This window comes from Buceros rhinoceros, unplaced genomic scaffold (assembly GCF_000710305.1).
Source record: "Buceros rhinoceros silvestris isolate BGI_N320 unplaced genomic scaffold, ASM71030v1 scaffold2946, whole genome shotgun sequence".
NCBI lineage: Eukaryota > Metazoa > Chordata > Aves > Bucerotiformes > Bucerotidae > Buceros > Buceros rhinoceros.
Genome location: NW_010416729.1, coordinates 4,889 through 21,867, shown reverse-complemented (window position 1 = coordinate 21,867; position 16,979 = coordinate 4,889). Strand labels below are relative to the sequence as shown.

General features: G+C 45.8%; 1 protein-coding gene across 1 annotated transcript in view; it reads right to left on the bottom strand.

Annotated features, from left to right (window-relative positions):
- The window catches only part of LRP4 (low density lipoprotein receptor-related protein 4), a gene marked incomplete at its 5' end in the record, with an annotated part of 38,725 nt that extends 21,996 nt beyond the window's left edge, over positions 1-16,729 (bottom strand). The window contains 17 exons of the mRNA XM_010137900.1: positions 859-964; positions 1,730-1,811; positions 2,463-2,671; positions 3,399-3,521; positions 4,052-4,228; positions 4,552-4,769; positions 5,123-5,279; positions 5,577-5,807; positions 6,857-6,982; positions 7,168-7,302; positions 7,723-7,848; positions 10,729-10,854; positions 10,986-11,105; positions 11,425-11,553; positions 13,945-14,061; positions 14,508-14,621; positions 16,613-16,729. Of these exons, the coding sequence (XP_010136202.1) occupies positions 859-964; positions 1,730-1,811; positions 2,463-2,671; positions 3,399-3,521; positions 4,052-4,228; positions 4,552-4,769; positions 5,123-5,279; positions 5,577-5,807; positions 6,857-6,982; positions 7,168-7,302; positions 7,723-7,848; positions 10,729-10,854; positions 10,986-11,105; positions 11,425-11,553; positions 13,945-14,061; positions 14,508-14,621; positions 16,613-16,729 (2,413 nt within the window). The remainder of the gene's footprint in view (positions 1-858; positions 965-1,729; positions 1,812-2,462; positions 2,672-3,398; positions 3,522-4,051; positions 4,229-4,551; positions 4,770-5,122; positions 5,280-5,576; positions 5,808-6,856; positions 6,983-7,167; positions 7,303-7,722; positions 7,849-10,728; positions 10,855-10,985; positions 11,106-11,424; positions 11,554-13,944; positions 14,062-14,507; positions 14,622-16,612) is intronic.
- Between the last annotated feature and the right edge of the window lie 250 nt (positions 16,730-16,979).

Sequence of the window (16,979 nt, the reverse complement as noted above, 5' to 3'; positions counted from 1 at the left end):
CAGCAGGAAGAAGCATTAGACTGATATCGTACTCATGTCCAGTCTTGGGTTCTTGTAATGTATCTAAGATCATACTCGAATTTAAATACCTTCTACTGCCCATGGACTGACCTAATTACAACATAGAGGGAAAAGTTCAAAGTCTGAAAATTAACCCATTATTTACCAGTCTCCACCACTGGCGCTTTATAATCTTGCTGCATTGGTCTTTCAGTAATCCACTCAGGGAAAGGACAGAGCAATTTTATTCAAGACCTTCAATGCTTCTAAAGCAATGGCTGGCAAACTTTCTCCTATCCACCCTATCCCCAGCTTCACAAGGTCATATGATACAGAAGCAAAATCTGTTATTGAAACCATTTGTTTCTGTTATTCTACTCAGGTTTCCTTTCCATGGCACAGCTGATCCCTCAGTACTCTGACACAGTGCTTTGAAGCTGAGAAGGCATTAATGTTACAGCCTGCTTGAGTTCAGCAGTAATTTACTTGAGGAGTTCTGACTGAACTCTGGTTCTTAAGCAGAGCTTCAATACAAATGCAACATAGATGCAAAATAAAGAAATAGAAAAGATATACATTCATTCTCAACATCTTTTGTACCACTTCTTTAGTTATTTTATTCCCAGGAAAAACAAATTAAAACACCAGCCAGCTCCTGCAAGCTCTACAGCACAACAGGCAATTATCCTTGCTTATCTTGTTCCATTTGCATCCAAAATCAGGTTTCTAATTGCAATCTTTAGCAGGATGTAGAAACAAGGGCACCAGGGAGAAAGACCACTGCACAAAACCAAAGAACCTGAACATCTTTAGAAATGTAAGAATTGCCATGTTACCCCAGAAGAAAGAATGTCTCACCCTCCAACAGGGTCCACCACAATATCTCTAGGTCTGTCTAGGTTTTCCCAGATTAGAACAGTTCTCATGGTTCCATCTGTGTTGGAGACCTCTATCCGATCTGTTCCTAAAGAAGTCAAGAGAGAATGAGAGAGCAATCAAAGACCTCTGGAATCGCAAGCTCCAAGATAAAAAACATCCATACAACAATGCATTCTTCCCCTGTGTCCATCTCTGTTCACAGCTGGAACACAGGTAAGCAGCATGGTTCAAAGTATCACCTTCCATTAGAACTCTCAAGTCACCTCTGTGGCTGTCACTGATGAGGAGTCCTGTACATCCGTAAACCAGCTCTTTCCTAAGCCCCCAAGGTATCTACACAGACATGACAGAACAGCTAGAAAAGAACCACCTTTCTTACATCTCTCTGAACTGTGACTTCCCAGCAGGGATCATCCTTCAAATACTACCTGCTGCACCCCAGGATACACTGCTGGAAGACATGGAATCACAAGCTTTGCAGCAAGACAACAGCGGTGCTTGACTTCTATCTAATACCTTTCTACAGAATTAGTACTGGGGATACTGCAAAGAGAATTAAACTAAGAATTAAACTAAGGATTCCACCTCAATTCCCACTTTGCATGTGAGATGAAACTTCTTTTTTTGCTAGACAGAAATAGACAAATTTTGCTGAGGGAATAAAGTCAACCGTAGTCTTCAAAGAAATAGCATGGACCTCCCTCCAAATCAAGTAACTATTTGAGAAAAGCTCTTGAGAGAGACAGATTAGACAAACAGACAAATTTTAGATAGAACTACACAGCTGTTTTTCAGTTTTCATGACTAATAGGGAAGACAGAAGCCTAGGTAAAGCAGAGGATCTCAGTACCTGCATCAGTCCAGTATAACTTTTTGGTGACCCAGTCAATTGCCAGTCCAGCTGGACTTTCCAGACTGGTGTCCACCACAACCTAAATAAAATCAAAAGAAGAAATCCTTAGTGAGATTAGACCTTAGGGAGAAAACACTTGTGTAATGAACTGTTCATTCACAAACAACAGTAACTTTCAAAAGGCAAAAGCCCAAGCAAAGCAATGCCACACAAGAGAAAGCACTACGGACCTAGAAGTTCAAATAAGTTGGAGAAACATCTGTTGTTTATGTCTATTCAAACTGCAACTCCAAACTTCAAACTCTGTTCCCCTCATTTATGGCAACATTAGACTAAGGGTATGTGCAAAAAGTATTCCCAAGGAGCGTGGATCTTGTTCCAAATGTAGTAACAGAGGATTACTGTTATTCCAAAAAATAACAGAGGATTTAATACTTCTTCCTTTCAGATTTTAGGGCTACAACAAAGGAATTGACCACAGCTTACAAATCAATGTGCGTTGTGACCCAGTTCATGGTTTTCCACATAAGCATGAACGTATACCAAACTTGTGTATGAAGTGTTCAGTGATTTCAGGGCTCTTCTGAGTCAGAACTAGGGAACCTAGAGGAACAACAAATTCAGCATGGACTGCAGCTCCTTAGAAGCCCAGTGTTATCCTACTGGCTTCAAATCTGATGCTCAAGGTGTCTCCTGACTAGATGACCTCCAGACGCAATTAACAGTGTACCTCCTGGCTCGATCCATCCCATTTTGCTCGGCTGATTGAGTCAGTGCTAACATCTGTCCAGTAGACATAGTCATTCTTTGAGTCCCAGTCTACAGCCACAGCACTGCGAACATCAGCAAGGGGGATGACGTCATCTGACAGGTCATCTGTGTCAAAGCTGATCCGACGGATGTCCATCCTTCGGGCAAAAAGCAGGAACTTGTCAAGACCTGATCAAAGGTCGAAAGGTCTTCTTTTAATTTCTCTAAGTTCAGCAACACAGTTATAGACACAGACAATTCCCTGCCATATCCAACCTTGACCACTTGCATCATCTCTCACTGGCATGTCACAGTCCAAGATTTTACTAGTAGCAAAGTATCACTGGAGAGGATGGGTGGGGTGGATTGGCAAGCAGGGAACACAGTAATAGGGAGCTGTCTCCCAGGGGTAACCTATGCTGAGGGAATAAAGTCAACCAAATTCTTCAAAGAAATAGCATGGACCTCCCTCCAAATCAAGTAACTATTTGGGAAAAGCTCTTGAGAGAGACAGTTGGCCTAATTCTTCCATGTGCTTGAAAACCAAGAGAAACTGCGGCAATCACGAAGGACTGAATTTTTTGTTCATCACTGTCACAGCTGCTATGAGAGTTTGAGGGAAACAATAAGCTGTGACAGGCAGCATGGCACCAATAGCAGCCTGAAATAAGGACCCAAGGATGGAGCTTCTCTGTATCCCTACCCACCAAGTGAAGCTAAGTGAAGGCAGTGGGAATGCAAAACAGGAGAATGCATCAAAAGGGTGAAGCATTTCCTAGCAGGGCCCTCAATACTACTAACTCAGTCTATCCAGCTGAATGCCCTTGCAAGCAACTGCTGCTGCTTAATCCCATTGCCAGCCCTCTGCCACCCACTGAACATCTAAGCATGCAGGCTGTGGTCCCACCTCACTTACTCTGGGCGCAGGCATGGCTGCTTGTCTTGCGGAAGCCTGTGGGGCAGGCACAGGTGTAATCCTTGTTGCTTGGCAGGCAGAGGTGAGTACAGCCCCCGTTGTTGGCCCCGCAACGGTTTCTCCCTGTTCAAATAGCCAAAGACAAAACCAAACATGCATAAAGCAAAGAATAAAGAAAAGGGAAAAAAATACCAGCCAAAGAGTCAAGACCCACATAAATAACTTGTTTACCCAGAAGCTAATTCAGAATAAGAAGATGTATAAACTAAAGCACTAACTCCATTTGTAGGGCTCAATTTTAAAATACAGCATTTAAGTCAAAGAAGAGACTATGGCAATTGAAGAGAAATAAGGGAGGTGTCAGTCATTACCGATGCCCACAAAACAGCTCTTGCATAAACCCACACTGAAAAGCCTTCACTTTCAGGTGTCAGCAGGGGGAACTGTGGTAACACCTAACCCAGGTTACCAGCGCTGAGGGACCTCAGCTGAACTGTCAGATGAAGCCAATTCTGCAACAGCTCTGATGGGGGTGGTGGATGTGATGTGTTGACATGCTGGGTTCATGCTTGCTATCATTCTGCTTTACAGGGTGGTGGATGGCAGCAGGTCTTCAAGTGGCTCAAAAGGGTCTCTACCCTCTCTGCAGTTACCTGCTGGCTGGCGCTGAGGATGCAGTGTGTGGATGTCCATAGGGAAGTGGAGTTTGTTGCGAATGATCTCCTGGTTCTTGCCTGTAAATTTGTTGGCACTGTTGATGCTCTTGGTGTGCCAGTCTGTCCAGTACAAACTGTCCTCAAACACAGTGATAGCGAATGGGTGTGGGAGGCCTGTAACAGACAACCAATACAGGGATATAATCAGGTCCAACAGGACTCAGACTATAAGGGAAACAAGGGAAAGCTCTTTCTACCACCCCTTAGGCCTTACCACAGTCGACCTACTAAAATCTACCTTACACTAATATCACAATACCACCAAAGACTGGGTAGCAAATCCCATCCCTCAGCGGTGGCAGAATTCATCCCACAGTGAAAGAACAGGAGACAAGCATAGAAGCAGGAGCCAGTGGCTCTGAAACCCAGCATAGCACTTTGCCACTCTGTCATCTCTACTGCAGAAAGCACACCCATTATGTAGCTCCGTTACTTACCCTGGCTAATAACAGCCTTCCTATTCTGCCCATCCAGATCAGCCCTCTCAATGACATGATGTTTGGCATCCACCCAGTACATTCGATGGCCTGCATAGTCAATGGTCAGTCCATTGGGCCAGAAGAGGTGTGTATCCGCAATGATGCGCCGATTAGAGCCATCCATGTTGGAATACTCAATGCGGGGAGTGTTGCCCCAGTCAGTCCAGTAGATAGTACTGGAGGAGGCAGGGAAAGACAGGCTAGAAAACTCATGTCCCCCATACTGCACCCAGCACCACTTCCCATCAGGGCAAAACAGTATCAGTCCTGCAACGTGGAGCATGCGACTAGGTTACAGCCATGGGAGAAGTGACAGCGAACACGAGCACTTTCAGGCTGGTGAAACCCAAAGAGCCCAGAATAGGATTAAGGTTCTGAAGGCCGCCAGCGTTGCCAGGTTCCCCAAACTGGCCGTACCAAACAAAGGCTTGAGCCCAGAGGCAGCTTTTGTGAGCAAGGATGGGGTTTTCAGTGTTCACCTGGAAGTACTTGCATGGAGGGCTCACTGAGGTCCTACATTTTCACTCACCCCTCCATAGGATGCAGGGCAATTGCTCGAGGCTTCTCCAGGTTCTGCCACAAAAGCACTTTCCTGTGCGTACCATCCAAGTTCGCTACTTCAATTCGAGATGTCCCAGAGTCTGTCCAGTATAATTTGTCATGGATCCAGTCAATAGCAAGTCCACCTATCTCCAGGGGAGAATTAAGCACAAAATTAAACCAGGAGCAGGATGTCCTCAGAAAAATAGTTCTCTTTCCCTCTCAGCCTCAGAAGAGGCCAAATTCAGCCCTCTGTCTCTTCCCCTGTCAGCCAAGATTAACTCCAAGGCAACACCGATCTCACACTCATTCCATTCAACCCATCCCCTTGCTCAGGGAGATGCACTCCATTTTGAATGCTGGGTACCCACTTTTCTCCACTGACCCACCCTTTTTCATCATGGTCAGTCCCCTGGGCTTTTGCCTTTTCTGTGGTGACGCACCTGGGCTCTCCAGCCCTGTGGAAACCACCTCTTCCACATTGCTACCATTCAGATAGGCCCGCATGATGCGATCAAGAGTGACATCAGACCAAAACACCAGCTCCTTGCTGTGGTGGAAGTCAAGGGCAATGGCATTTTCCAGGTTGTTCAGGAGCAGTGTATACTCCGAGCGATGAGGCAACACTTGTCGGATATCAATTCGATTGGCAAAGAGCAGCACTGGCTCTGGTCCTGAGAATATATTGGAAGACAGCATTAGAGTACTTTGGTAGGATCCTACCTACCCACCATTCCCTCTGCACCAAGTCCCAGAACATAGTTTTGTAGTATTGGCAGCAAGAAATCAAATCCCAAGTGCAAAACACTTCCGTGAGCTGTTTTCACATCCTCAGCACACAGTCCTAACTCACAGATGATCAGTTTTAAACCTTTTGGCAAACATTCACTCATACAAAGTGATCATTCACGTCCCACATAAGCCCGCCTCACCTCAATGTATGAAACCGTACCACCAGGCAGGCACTTGGCAGGTGGACTGTAGTTTTCTTTTCCTATATCCACCTCCTAACCATACAAACACACATGCTTTACCACATCTACCAAACACAAGACACAGTAAAATCTGCCTCAGCCAGATACAAACTCAGCAGGTACTCCTACTGCAGAGAGAAAAAAAAAAACCCACAACAACCCACAAACCACTATCAACATTCCTTATGGATTTCATTATGGGAATTCCTAATGAAACCTTGATTCTTTAAACGAAATTTATAATTCCTCAGCTCCTATGTTAAGAGTTAAACATAGTTAAACAGTTAAACAGGTGTATAGATGTCCTTAAAAAACAGCAGATGTCATATAGAAGCCACTCACAGCATTCACAGCTGGTGATCAGCATCAAGGGTCAGCCACAAGGAGATGTGATACAAACTCACTGACTGGAAAGGTTTAGACAATTCCTGAACAGAGACAGAGTCAGGAGGCTGTTTTTGTCCCAGGGTTTGAGTCACTAAGAATGATGAGGGACTAGGAAAAGAAGGCACAGCCTGTCCGGCTGGCAGGAAAAGGAAACCATGAAATACCTTTCCATGGTCAAAATCTCACAAAATTTTCACAGGCGTTCACCAACAACCTGGGGATACCTAACACAAATCTAAGTACTTCTTTTTCCTCACGTTGACTTTGTGAACAGCAAAATTATGCCATTGAAGAATTAGAGACAAAATGATGAGAAATGAACGAAAACACACACACCAGAATAAGGTTGAACTCCTCTTTACCTAGAGCTTTGCAGCTACGCTTGTCAGGTCGCAGCTCATAGCCTTGCTCACACCAGCACTGGAAGCCTCCTTCACTGTTGGTACAGCCTTGGCTGCAGTAACCTTCCTCAGCACATTCATTCACATCTGCATGTTACAGACAAAGGAAGAAAGTTACCATTAGATCATCAACAATGCAGACAATCTCACCAACAGCTTACTTCTGCTTAGTAGCAATAGCTACTTCGTGCTCTTGATTTACACCCTGTCACAGGCATCAACTTCAAGCACATCAAAGCAGCAGAGAGGAGGCTGCTGCTTCAAAACTTCACCTTGGCATGATCGGACATCTTCCAGGAGCCTGTAACCTGTGTGGCAGGTGCACTGCACCATCCCTCGTACCATCTGACACTTCTGAGCACAGCCACCATTGTTGACATTGCAGTTCTCCTCCCCTGTTCGTGAACCTGCAAAAGGAACATGTGAAGATAACTGAGCTGAAACCACTAGGCATGTGTCTTCAGCTGTTAGGCAGCAGTCACCCTTCAGAACAGGCTGAGCAAGAAGGGAAGGATACAGACTGGGCTGGAAGCCGCTTCTTTGCAGTCAGAACTCTCCCCTGCAGGCCACAACTAAAGGGGACAACAAAGCTCAGAATAATATGCTTTTAGGATTCACTACCTCTGCAGACAAACATCCCCCCGTTATTTCTTGTCTGCTGTAGGTAACTTGCAAAACCACCAAGGGCTTTTTCCTCAGCCTTCAACTCTCTCCATTATTGCAGCCCAGGCTTTCTTCCTTACACGCATCCTTCAGCGACACCAGATAAGACTCCCACGCATCGCAGTGGCTCCATTTATATTTAAGGCTGAACTTGGAAGACTTACGGCAGTTTTGATGCGGGCTCTCATCACTGCCATCTCCACAATCATTTGCCCCATTGCACAGCTTCCTCTGGCCTATACAACGTCCATTCCCACACAAGAACTGGTCTGGGGCACACTGAGGGGTCCCTGCAATAGAAGAAGGGGAAAGTAAGCACAGCACTGCTTACTCATGGAACAACAGTCATGGTGAAGAAAAGGATACAGAGCATTTTCTAAGATTTGTAACAAACGTTACATATGACCATAAATCCATGACTACTACTTTCCTTAAATTCAGCTCATCTTGCTCTCTTTACTGCTCCACACATCTTTATGCTGATTTGGAGACCTGCAAATTCTCTTCCAGACTGAGTCTAATGTTGCTTTATTGAAAAATTCAGCCGATTAGTTTCTCTCAGAATGACTGGAAGCTCCTGGTTTAGTTCCCTTTGGTTCCAGATTCCACAACCCTACTCAGCATGTGCAAGTGAGGAGTCAGTTCCTCAAGTGAATCAACTGATATGTCACCCCAACATGGATATGGATCTTGAACCTGCCTCAGAAAGGAGCATCCTGCCAGCCCTAACTGCATTGTGACAGGCTTGGAATGAGATTTACATGAATCCTTGAAACATGAGCTCAGGCAACAGGATTTCACACATGAGCTACATGCTTCAACTTCTGGTTTTGGCAGGGAAACTCCACAAAATTCTTGTAAGTAAAGTAATACTATTTGCAGGGACTTTTCCAATCTGATTGTTTCTTCAGCAATAACTGGACCACCCTTTTGCCTCTTATAAGCTGATTTGGTTAGTGGTTTCTAAATCATCGCCCTCTGATAATCCTAGGAAAACAACAGGACAATACAGTTATCAGCAACGAAACAATTACTTTGGCAGACTCCCTGTAAGCAGCACGGAAAAGGGTAAGTGAGATTAACAAGTAAGCACTAACAGACACACTAGCTGGGAACATGAACCCAAATCCTATGCAGATTCAAAGCAAAGGAATGCTTTATATGAAGAATTCTGAAATCTGGACTGCATCTGTCATATTGAACATAAAGATCTTTACATCAGGTGATCTAGTATTCCAGGAATCTTCTCTCCATGGCCAATAGAAATATAACTCTGCTCTAATTCAACACAGGATAACTCTCACTACAGATGTTGAGACAGCACACTATTTTGCTTAGATGAGCCAGTACACATAATGCTTGGAAGCTCTGAGTTAATTTTTACCTGCTGACTATCTCTGTAGACCTAATGCAGAACTGCAAAACCAACCTTACACTAATAGCTGTACTCAACCACCTTGGGTTTGGTTGGAGGTGAAGAGGTTGAATTTCAGTGGCTCTGGAAGTTTGACTTGGCTTCTGGGTGGCAACTGTTCTTTCAATCCTTTGTTATTAGGATGAAGAAACAGGGATACCAGCTTGTCTTTTAGCACGGTTGCTTTTTCCAGGATCACTACCATCTCCTGCACGCCGGTGCTCATGACAGCTAACCGATCTAGAGCAGCTGCTTTCAAATGGCTACAAAATGTGCCTCTCCAGGTCCTCTGTGCTCAGCTGTCCTTGTAGAACACTCACCTTCCACTTCCTCAATAGGCACAAACAAGGGGTACAGTCTTACAAATCCCTTTTGTCACTCCTAAACTCACTGTTTAAAATCCGGAAGGGTCAGTATGCACAGCTGGGCTCCGTTCACTGGGATGAATTCATGGACCAATGCACACTATTCCTCAACAAGGCCTACAGACATCCTGAAGGCTTTAAGGAAAACAGAAGATTCTAGACATTCCTTGAATTCTAGCGTAACACTAGAGTCTGTTGAAATTTTCCTCTTCTCCATAACCATTATTACATAAAAGAATGGCTATATGCAAAATTATTATTAGAAAGACTCTTTCACAGGCACCCCTTTGTCGTGGGGAAGCAGCTTGCGTGCCCTTGTGAGGTTGAGAGCTGTGCTGGTGGTGGCATGTGCCTCCGGTGGGGTCTCCCAGGCCAGACAGGTCTCAGCTGAAGGGTCAGACAAGTGTGTCCACGGGCAGGAGGGGCTCACTAGCCTTCGGGCACCATCCTAGGAGAAGGACAGCTCTGACCCCAAACCCGGGCAGATGGAGCTTGTTTAGCCCTGTAAGGCTCCATCTAAGAGAAGGACACTCTGACCAAACCTACGACCCGAGGACTTCGCTGTCACCGTCCAAGCTCGCCAGGCCCTGGCAGATGAACCTCAGGTGTAAAGGGTGGAGCCAGTTCCGCGCACGCTGCGCCTCACCTAAACAATCCACCGCGCAGCCCCGAAGGGTGCACTCACGTTTGCAAAACCCTGTAGCGACAGGCAAGGGACAAAACGGCAGGTGAAAAGGTGCAAGACCTTCCGCTGTGCTTTTTGCCACCGGACTTGCCTATCCCGCATTGGCCTTTCCCGCCATCAGTGCACTTGCAGTGAGCGTGGGAAAAGCCCTTCCCAAATCTTCATCCGCAAAGCCAAGCCATGATTAGAAAGAGAGATTCTTGAGCAAATATTTAAGGGGGAAGCTCACACCCTTAACCTCTAAAACAATAACTTTACCCTTCACTTTTATAAAATGTCCTCTCTGATTCCCCTGCCTGCTAGAATTGCTTGGCAATTTCACAAGGCAACATGAAAGCTCTCCAGAACTATCTGGAACGGATGGGTTAACAAAAGTCCATTTAAAAAAGGTAGCAACCTTGCACACTATTAATGTTTCCGAGTCTGAATGGAATCATCTCAGAGCTCTGTGGTAATTTATAGCGTAGAAGCAGGATAGCAAGATACAGGGATCTGATATTTGACCAGAAAACACCACCACTTAAGTTATTTTAGGCACACAGACTTGCACCTGTCCACAAGCGTATGATGTTGCCTATAGATCTCCTTGTTTGATGAGGACAGAAACCCTAGGCTGAACTCAGTGAAGCAATCCAAAAGAGACTTAACTACCTATTATCTCCAGGATGGAAATACTAGCTATGAGCAGCAAAGCAGCAGGCCAAACCTGTGTTCTCACAGTTGTCCTCATCACTGTTGTCAGAGCAGTCATCTTCTCCATCACAACGCCAGGACAGACGGACACAGCGCCCTGATTTACAGCGGAACTGGTCAGCTGTGCATATAGATGTAGCTGAGGGACCAAAAAAAAGACCCACAGATAAGCAAGAAGGATCAGAAGAGACCCAGTTCCAAAGCTAACGGTCCTAAACGTTCTTTTGTATCTGCAGAAACTGAACACTTCCACTATTTCCCAGCACTCACTGCAGTTCCTCTCATCTGACTGGTCATCACAGTCGAAGTCTCCATCACACCTCCAGCCAGCATTAATGCACAAGCCACTGTTACACATGAATTCTCCAGAGCGACAAGGCTGGTGAGATGCTGCAGAGATGGTAAAGAATAAGAGCAAATTCAGGACAGAGACCAACGTAACAACCCCCAAGCCCTTGAGCACCACCCTTGCACTCCACTACTGCGGAACTTGGTCCTGAATAGACTCATCCTGGAAACTGCTTTAATTCCTCTACGCAGCAGTGCGCCGACTAAACAGTTCCCATCACTATCCTCACTTTCACAAGTTAAAAAAAAAAAGCCAGCTTTACATGCCATGTGCGCTGCAACACCTCTCCAGTCAATGCAAAATCCGTTTAGGTTTGCAACTCAGATACTTGGAACAGTGTATCACCCTGCACTAACTTACAGCAGTCAGATTCATCAGACCAGTCCCCACAGTCGTCATCACCATCACAGTGGTAGATGTCCAAGATGCAGCGTCCATACGCACACTGGAACTCCTCCAAGCTGCAAGTGGCTGCTGGAACATCTGATGCTAACGAGGGAATCAAAGAAAAAAAGGCCTGAGGTGACAGGGCACAATCCAGCTTAGATGCAACCTCCTCAGTCTAATAACAGACTAGAAATGGAAAGGTGTTGGGAATTACTAGCCATTGCTATATATCTCTGCATGACTTGCACTACTGAGAGGAACCTGAATGCTGTTTGTGCTTCAGTGAGGGGCACGTTAAGCCTGTACATGAAGACACCCATGCAGACAATCTACTAAACATTTTTTCAAAAGGTAAAAAATTACATATGATGTTAGTCTATAAACACTAACTTTTTAAGGGCCATTAAGTTCTAGAGAAAGAAACAGCTATGAAGAAGGAGGGAGTAGATGGGAAAGCAACAAAAAGGATCCAAGAGCGACACCTTCCATTTTATGCTTCAGACACTATGTCTTAGTGCCTTCCACATAGTGTTTAAATTGTTTACTAAACCTGATTAAGGTAGATATAAAAACAGATGGAAAAATATAGATACCTGTTGGGCTACATCTGTATTAAAGGACTGAGGCATGTCAGAATGCAAGGTTAAAGTATGGAATGATTTCTTTTAAAATTTGAACAAAAATAAGCACTTGAAGACCAAAGGAAGCAAGCAAGCAGCAAGTGCTCAGGTCTGCACCTGACCTTTGAGGATTTTCCCCCTCCCTTTCATCTCCAGCTGTTGCCAAAACAAACCGTGTCTTATCAGTAAGGAGCACTGCCAGACAGATGACCCTGCGCAAAGCCAAACAAACTTATACCCAAGAATTTGCCCACTGTTCTCTGTTCAACAGCACACTATGTGGAAAGGGATGAAAAAAATCTAACACCTCTTCTCATACTGTCCAGAGAGTGAACTGCATGCTTCAGGCATGCGAGTCTTCCAGCTGAGGAGCTCTGAAAATAAAGCCATCAAACAAAAGGGAAAAGAAAGACTGACGGTGTCGAAAGTGAACTACACCTGCCTCTCCAACCTGAAGTAGTGGGCATGGCCTGCAGGCATGCAGCAAGAGCTTTATTTAGTTCAGTGAGAATGCAGGGGCTGGATACTAAAGTGCATACTAACACGTGCCTCACCAAAGGAGCCTCAAATGAGTGTTTAGGTCTCCTGAGGAGAAAATGAAGCCAGTGACTTAAATTTTCATGTGACATGATTCAACTGTAACACATACACCCCCAACAGAAACATACACACACACACAAACCCAAGAAAAACCACACAAATACGAACAGTGTAGTCCCACCTTGTCCCAGATGAATGACAAGCAGAAATGAAGATAAGGAAAAGATGACAACCACATGGAGAAAGATAACAGAAAGGAAGGTAGCCAGACGAAGTTTCTTAGCAGTTACTTTAAATGCCTTATAGATACAACTGTCAGCCAGGACTGGAGAAGCATTACAGCTCAGACTAGCAGGGGCACCAATTCTGGGTGCCCCTCCACTCCTACAGGAGGCAAGGTTGAAACATCTCCCCTTTCTTCCTGAGGGCCTATTCAAGGCCTGTGGGGAAGTAACAGTCAAGGAGGTAAGAAAAGGAGAAGGGGGGAAAAAGGAGAGCTAACTTCCTCTTAGAGCCCTATTCAGACAGCCCTTGGCTCCCTGCCAACTCTCATTACCTGGAGAGAGAAAATATAACTCCCCCATGCCTCCACTGCCCCTCCCCTTCAGGAGCTGGCAGCCCTGATGTCCCTCCCAGAGTCCTACGAAGTTTCCTGCTATCTAGAACAAATTCTGCAAAACGCCTGTGAGGGCAGGACGGGGGAAGAGATCACTGCTACTTCCACAGGTACCAGCAGTACTCTGGGACACAGAAGAAAGGCAATGGGAGTTAGGAAGGGCCATAACAGACTCTTGTCCCACTTGCTACAAGCCTGTGAAGGTAAAGGAGAAAACAACTGTTGTGGTCTCTCACAGTGCCTCCCTTCCCATCAGTCACTTTTTGGAGAGTGTTCTGCATAAAGCATCCAAGAGAAGAAAGACTGGTCAGGCAGGTAGCCCCTGCAGTGTGCCAGCTGGGGACATGCAGCCCCTGACAATGCTGCCAGTGGGCAGAGGTCCCTCACCTAAAATCTCAGGCAGAAATCAGACAATCCTACCATTTTGGACAGAGCTGTATTCAGTCAAGTATAAGCCTCCTCCTGTGACTCAAGGTCACAGAGCCATGAAAAGGAACAGAGAAGCAGCCAGGCAGACAAGCTATGGCTGTGAGGTAACACAAGGAATACACCATTCTCTTGTGCCCTCTGGGATAGGCAACAAAAGGCAGCATAGCTGCCAGTACAGGCAGGACTAACTAGTGCTCGATCACCACTGCAGAAAACATTCCAAACCTCAAGACAGGAGCAGGACCAAAGGGCTGTTTCCTGCGGTTACAAAGCAAGGGGAGTACTTACGGCAATTCTCTTCATCTGAGCCATCCTTGCAGTCTGTGTCACCATCACAGAACCAGTGCTCAGCTATGCAGCTACCGTCACTGCAACGAAACTCCTTCTCTGAGCACTTTCTCATATCTGCAAAGAAAGCAATACAGACAAAGCCTTGGCTCTCCTCAGAGCACCCAAGAAACAACTGCACCATGCTACTGAAGCTCCTGGAGCACTCACAAACCAGATTGCTCATTACACCATACACATCCCTGTCATGAAGTGCCTGAGCAAAACCCTCATTGTTCGTTTAACTGACACAGAGTGCTGGATTCAAATAGAATCCACAGGAGTTCACTACAGCATGTCGAGGAATAGCAGGTCTCAAGTGATTTTTGTCTGGGAGGTGAGCCACACAGCTTGAGATCCCAAGTACCCAGCCCTTGGAAAGCAGCATCGCACAAGCCCAGCCCAGACAAGCCAGCTGCAAGCCCCTGCCGTGCTCAGGGGATCCTAGAACTGCAGAAGTTGAAGTCTGTGCAACTCCTTTTAAAGTACTGGCAGGGTGGTATTTGTATGGCCACATTACTCACCACATTGCTCATCGCTGTTGTCGCCACAGTCATTGTCACCATCACAGTGCCACAGGCTCCGGATGCAGTATCCATTCTGACATGAGAACTCATCTTCCTCACACTCCCGTGGAGCTGTAAGGACACAATGGAAATAAGATCAAGGCAAGGCAAGAAGATTTACCTTGCAGAACACCAAATCTGGCATGTTACAAATCAAGCAACATCATCCACCAAAGACTCTGCTATGTTGGAGAGCTGATTTCTCTTCCCCTAACAATACCAGGAGGGCCACTGTGAGATTTCTTGAGTGCCTCTTCCGCTCTATCTGCAAGTCAATAATACAGCAGGCTCTAAAACTTGAGAACGTGAGTTAGAGGAAGTACCTGAACAGAGAGATGGAACTGCCCACCCTATGCTGGTATTCTAGTACAGCCCCAAGCCAGGCTCAAGAGATCCTTGCACAGAAAAATGGCAATCCAGGCCTCTTTTTAAAGGAATTAATAGGCCCTATAATCATCTAACAAACAATTGCTCGTGGAATTACATCTCCACCTTTTCACAACAATGCCAAAGCTATCCTCAAAGGAAAGGAAATGTTCATTGAAAAGGGAGAGAGAAAAATTAAAACTTAATCTTCTGGAGGACTCAGTAGTTGGAGCCTCATTCCACCCTCTCTGCCAGTCTTCTAACGAAGCTTGTCTGCAGACCAACGAGAAAAGGAAAGAGACTGCAAGGAAAGGGACTTCAACTCAACAGAAACCTTCTATGGTTATGCGCTAGTCTGAACAACGGCACTAGGAATTTCTTATTCACACAACTTTGTCCTCCTCCCTTCATTAGTCTCCAAATCTCTGATCACACTATTCACTACTGTTGTCTTAGACATGAGTGCATTCCAACTTTTTCTGAAAAAAAGGCGGCCAAACAGACCCAGACCTATATACCTTTTTAAAGAGACTGGAAAACTGAGCTTAGTCCTGCGATCCAGAGCATTACACAGACTGTCAAACCCCTGAACCTCGCTTCCTAGACCTTTGCCCAAAAGGGCAGGCAAAAATCAGGGGCATACTGATCAAAAAGTGCATTTATTTTCATGCAAGTATTGCACATGCAATACTTTATAGTCAAGAGCTTTACTTCTGCATTTCTTGAGCTGTGGTTCCTCCATCAGAGCCACTCTGGAGCACCATGCTGAAACTTTGTTATGATTTGAGGACTGTAGAGTGATGCTTATTAAGCAGCTGCAATCATGTCAGCCAGACAGCAAGACAGTTCTCCTCTTAACTGCAGCCTGATGCCAACTCTAGCAACCAGTGCAGTTTCAGAGAAGCTGAAGCTCCAATGCTGCAAAACACACAGGTTCTCTGGTGTGTGCTGCCAACTACAGACCTGGCAATTTGTTGTGGAGAAAGTTGCACCTCTGAACAACTTTTGCTAATGAAAGCCAACCACAAGTAACCCTTTTCCTCAACACAAAGAGAAAGGAAGGAGCTGAACTCCAAAGACTCAGGCAAAATTCCCTCCATTTAAAAAATCTTTAGAAACACAGTGGCAGTGTTCACAGCTAGCAGCCTGACACGGCAGCTCTTCTGAAGATGGTGCCTCACATGGCAGAGGACTACCAGCTTTCAGGGTAACTAGTCTTTTAGCATCCCCACAGCATCTCACTCTCCTCAGGGAGCAGATGCCAGGTACAGGTCGGCAGAGCAGAAAAGTCACAGTGGAACCCGAGGCCAGAGGAAGTCAGCCAAGCCAGGCAGTTCAGCAGAATTTGGCAGGAGCTAGGTGTTTCCACGGGGAGAACATGGAGCTCAGCTCAGGGAATTGCTTCATGGGACATTAACTAGCAAGGCTGCAGGGCATAAACAGTTCCCCACCTGGATCCCCAGCTGTGTGTCCCCTCCCCCAGGACTCATAGCTGAACAGCAAGCCAGGTGCCAAGGCAGCAGGACTTGAGGACAGTAGGTACACACCTTTGTCAGAGGCAGGATATAGCTTATTACAAACCAAAGGTCTGATTCAGTGGATAAACTCTTACATTCCTGTAATAAAAACGGTCAACGTTTTCTGGCCATGGCAGGCAGGCATTGCACCTGCTTTCTCCCCTCAGAGAGGTGACTTACGGCAGTCTTGTTCATCAGAGTCATCTTCACAGTCATTGTCTCCATCGCAGACCCATGACCGGCGGATACATTTCCCGTTGTCACAGTGGAAGTCCAAGGGGGAGCAAGTGGGCAGCACTGCAACAGGAAACAAACACCTCATGGCACTGCAGCCAGCTTCCTTCCTGAAAGCTAAGTTCCTTCCCTCCTGAAGGAGGAGGACTACACCTCTGAGAAACAAGAGACATAAAATTTCAAGTCATGAAGAAGAGCTGTTCTTTAGATGGGGGGCCAGGGTGTGTCTGTAGCTTGACAGTCTCTCCTCCCCAGAAAGGCACTGACCTTTCAACAATAAAGTAGCGACTATGATTCCCCCACTGAGCTCCTT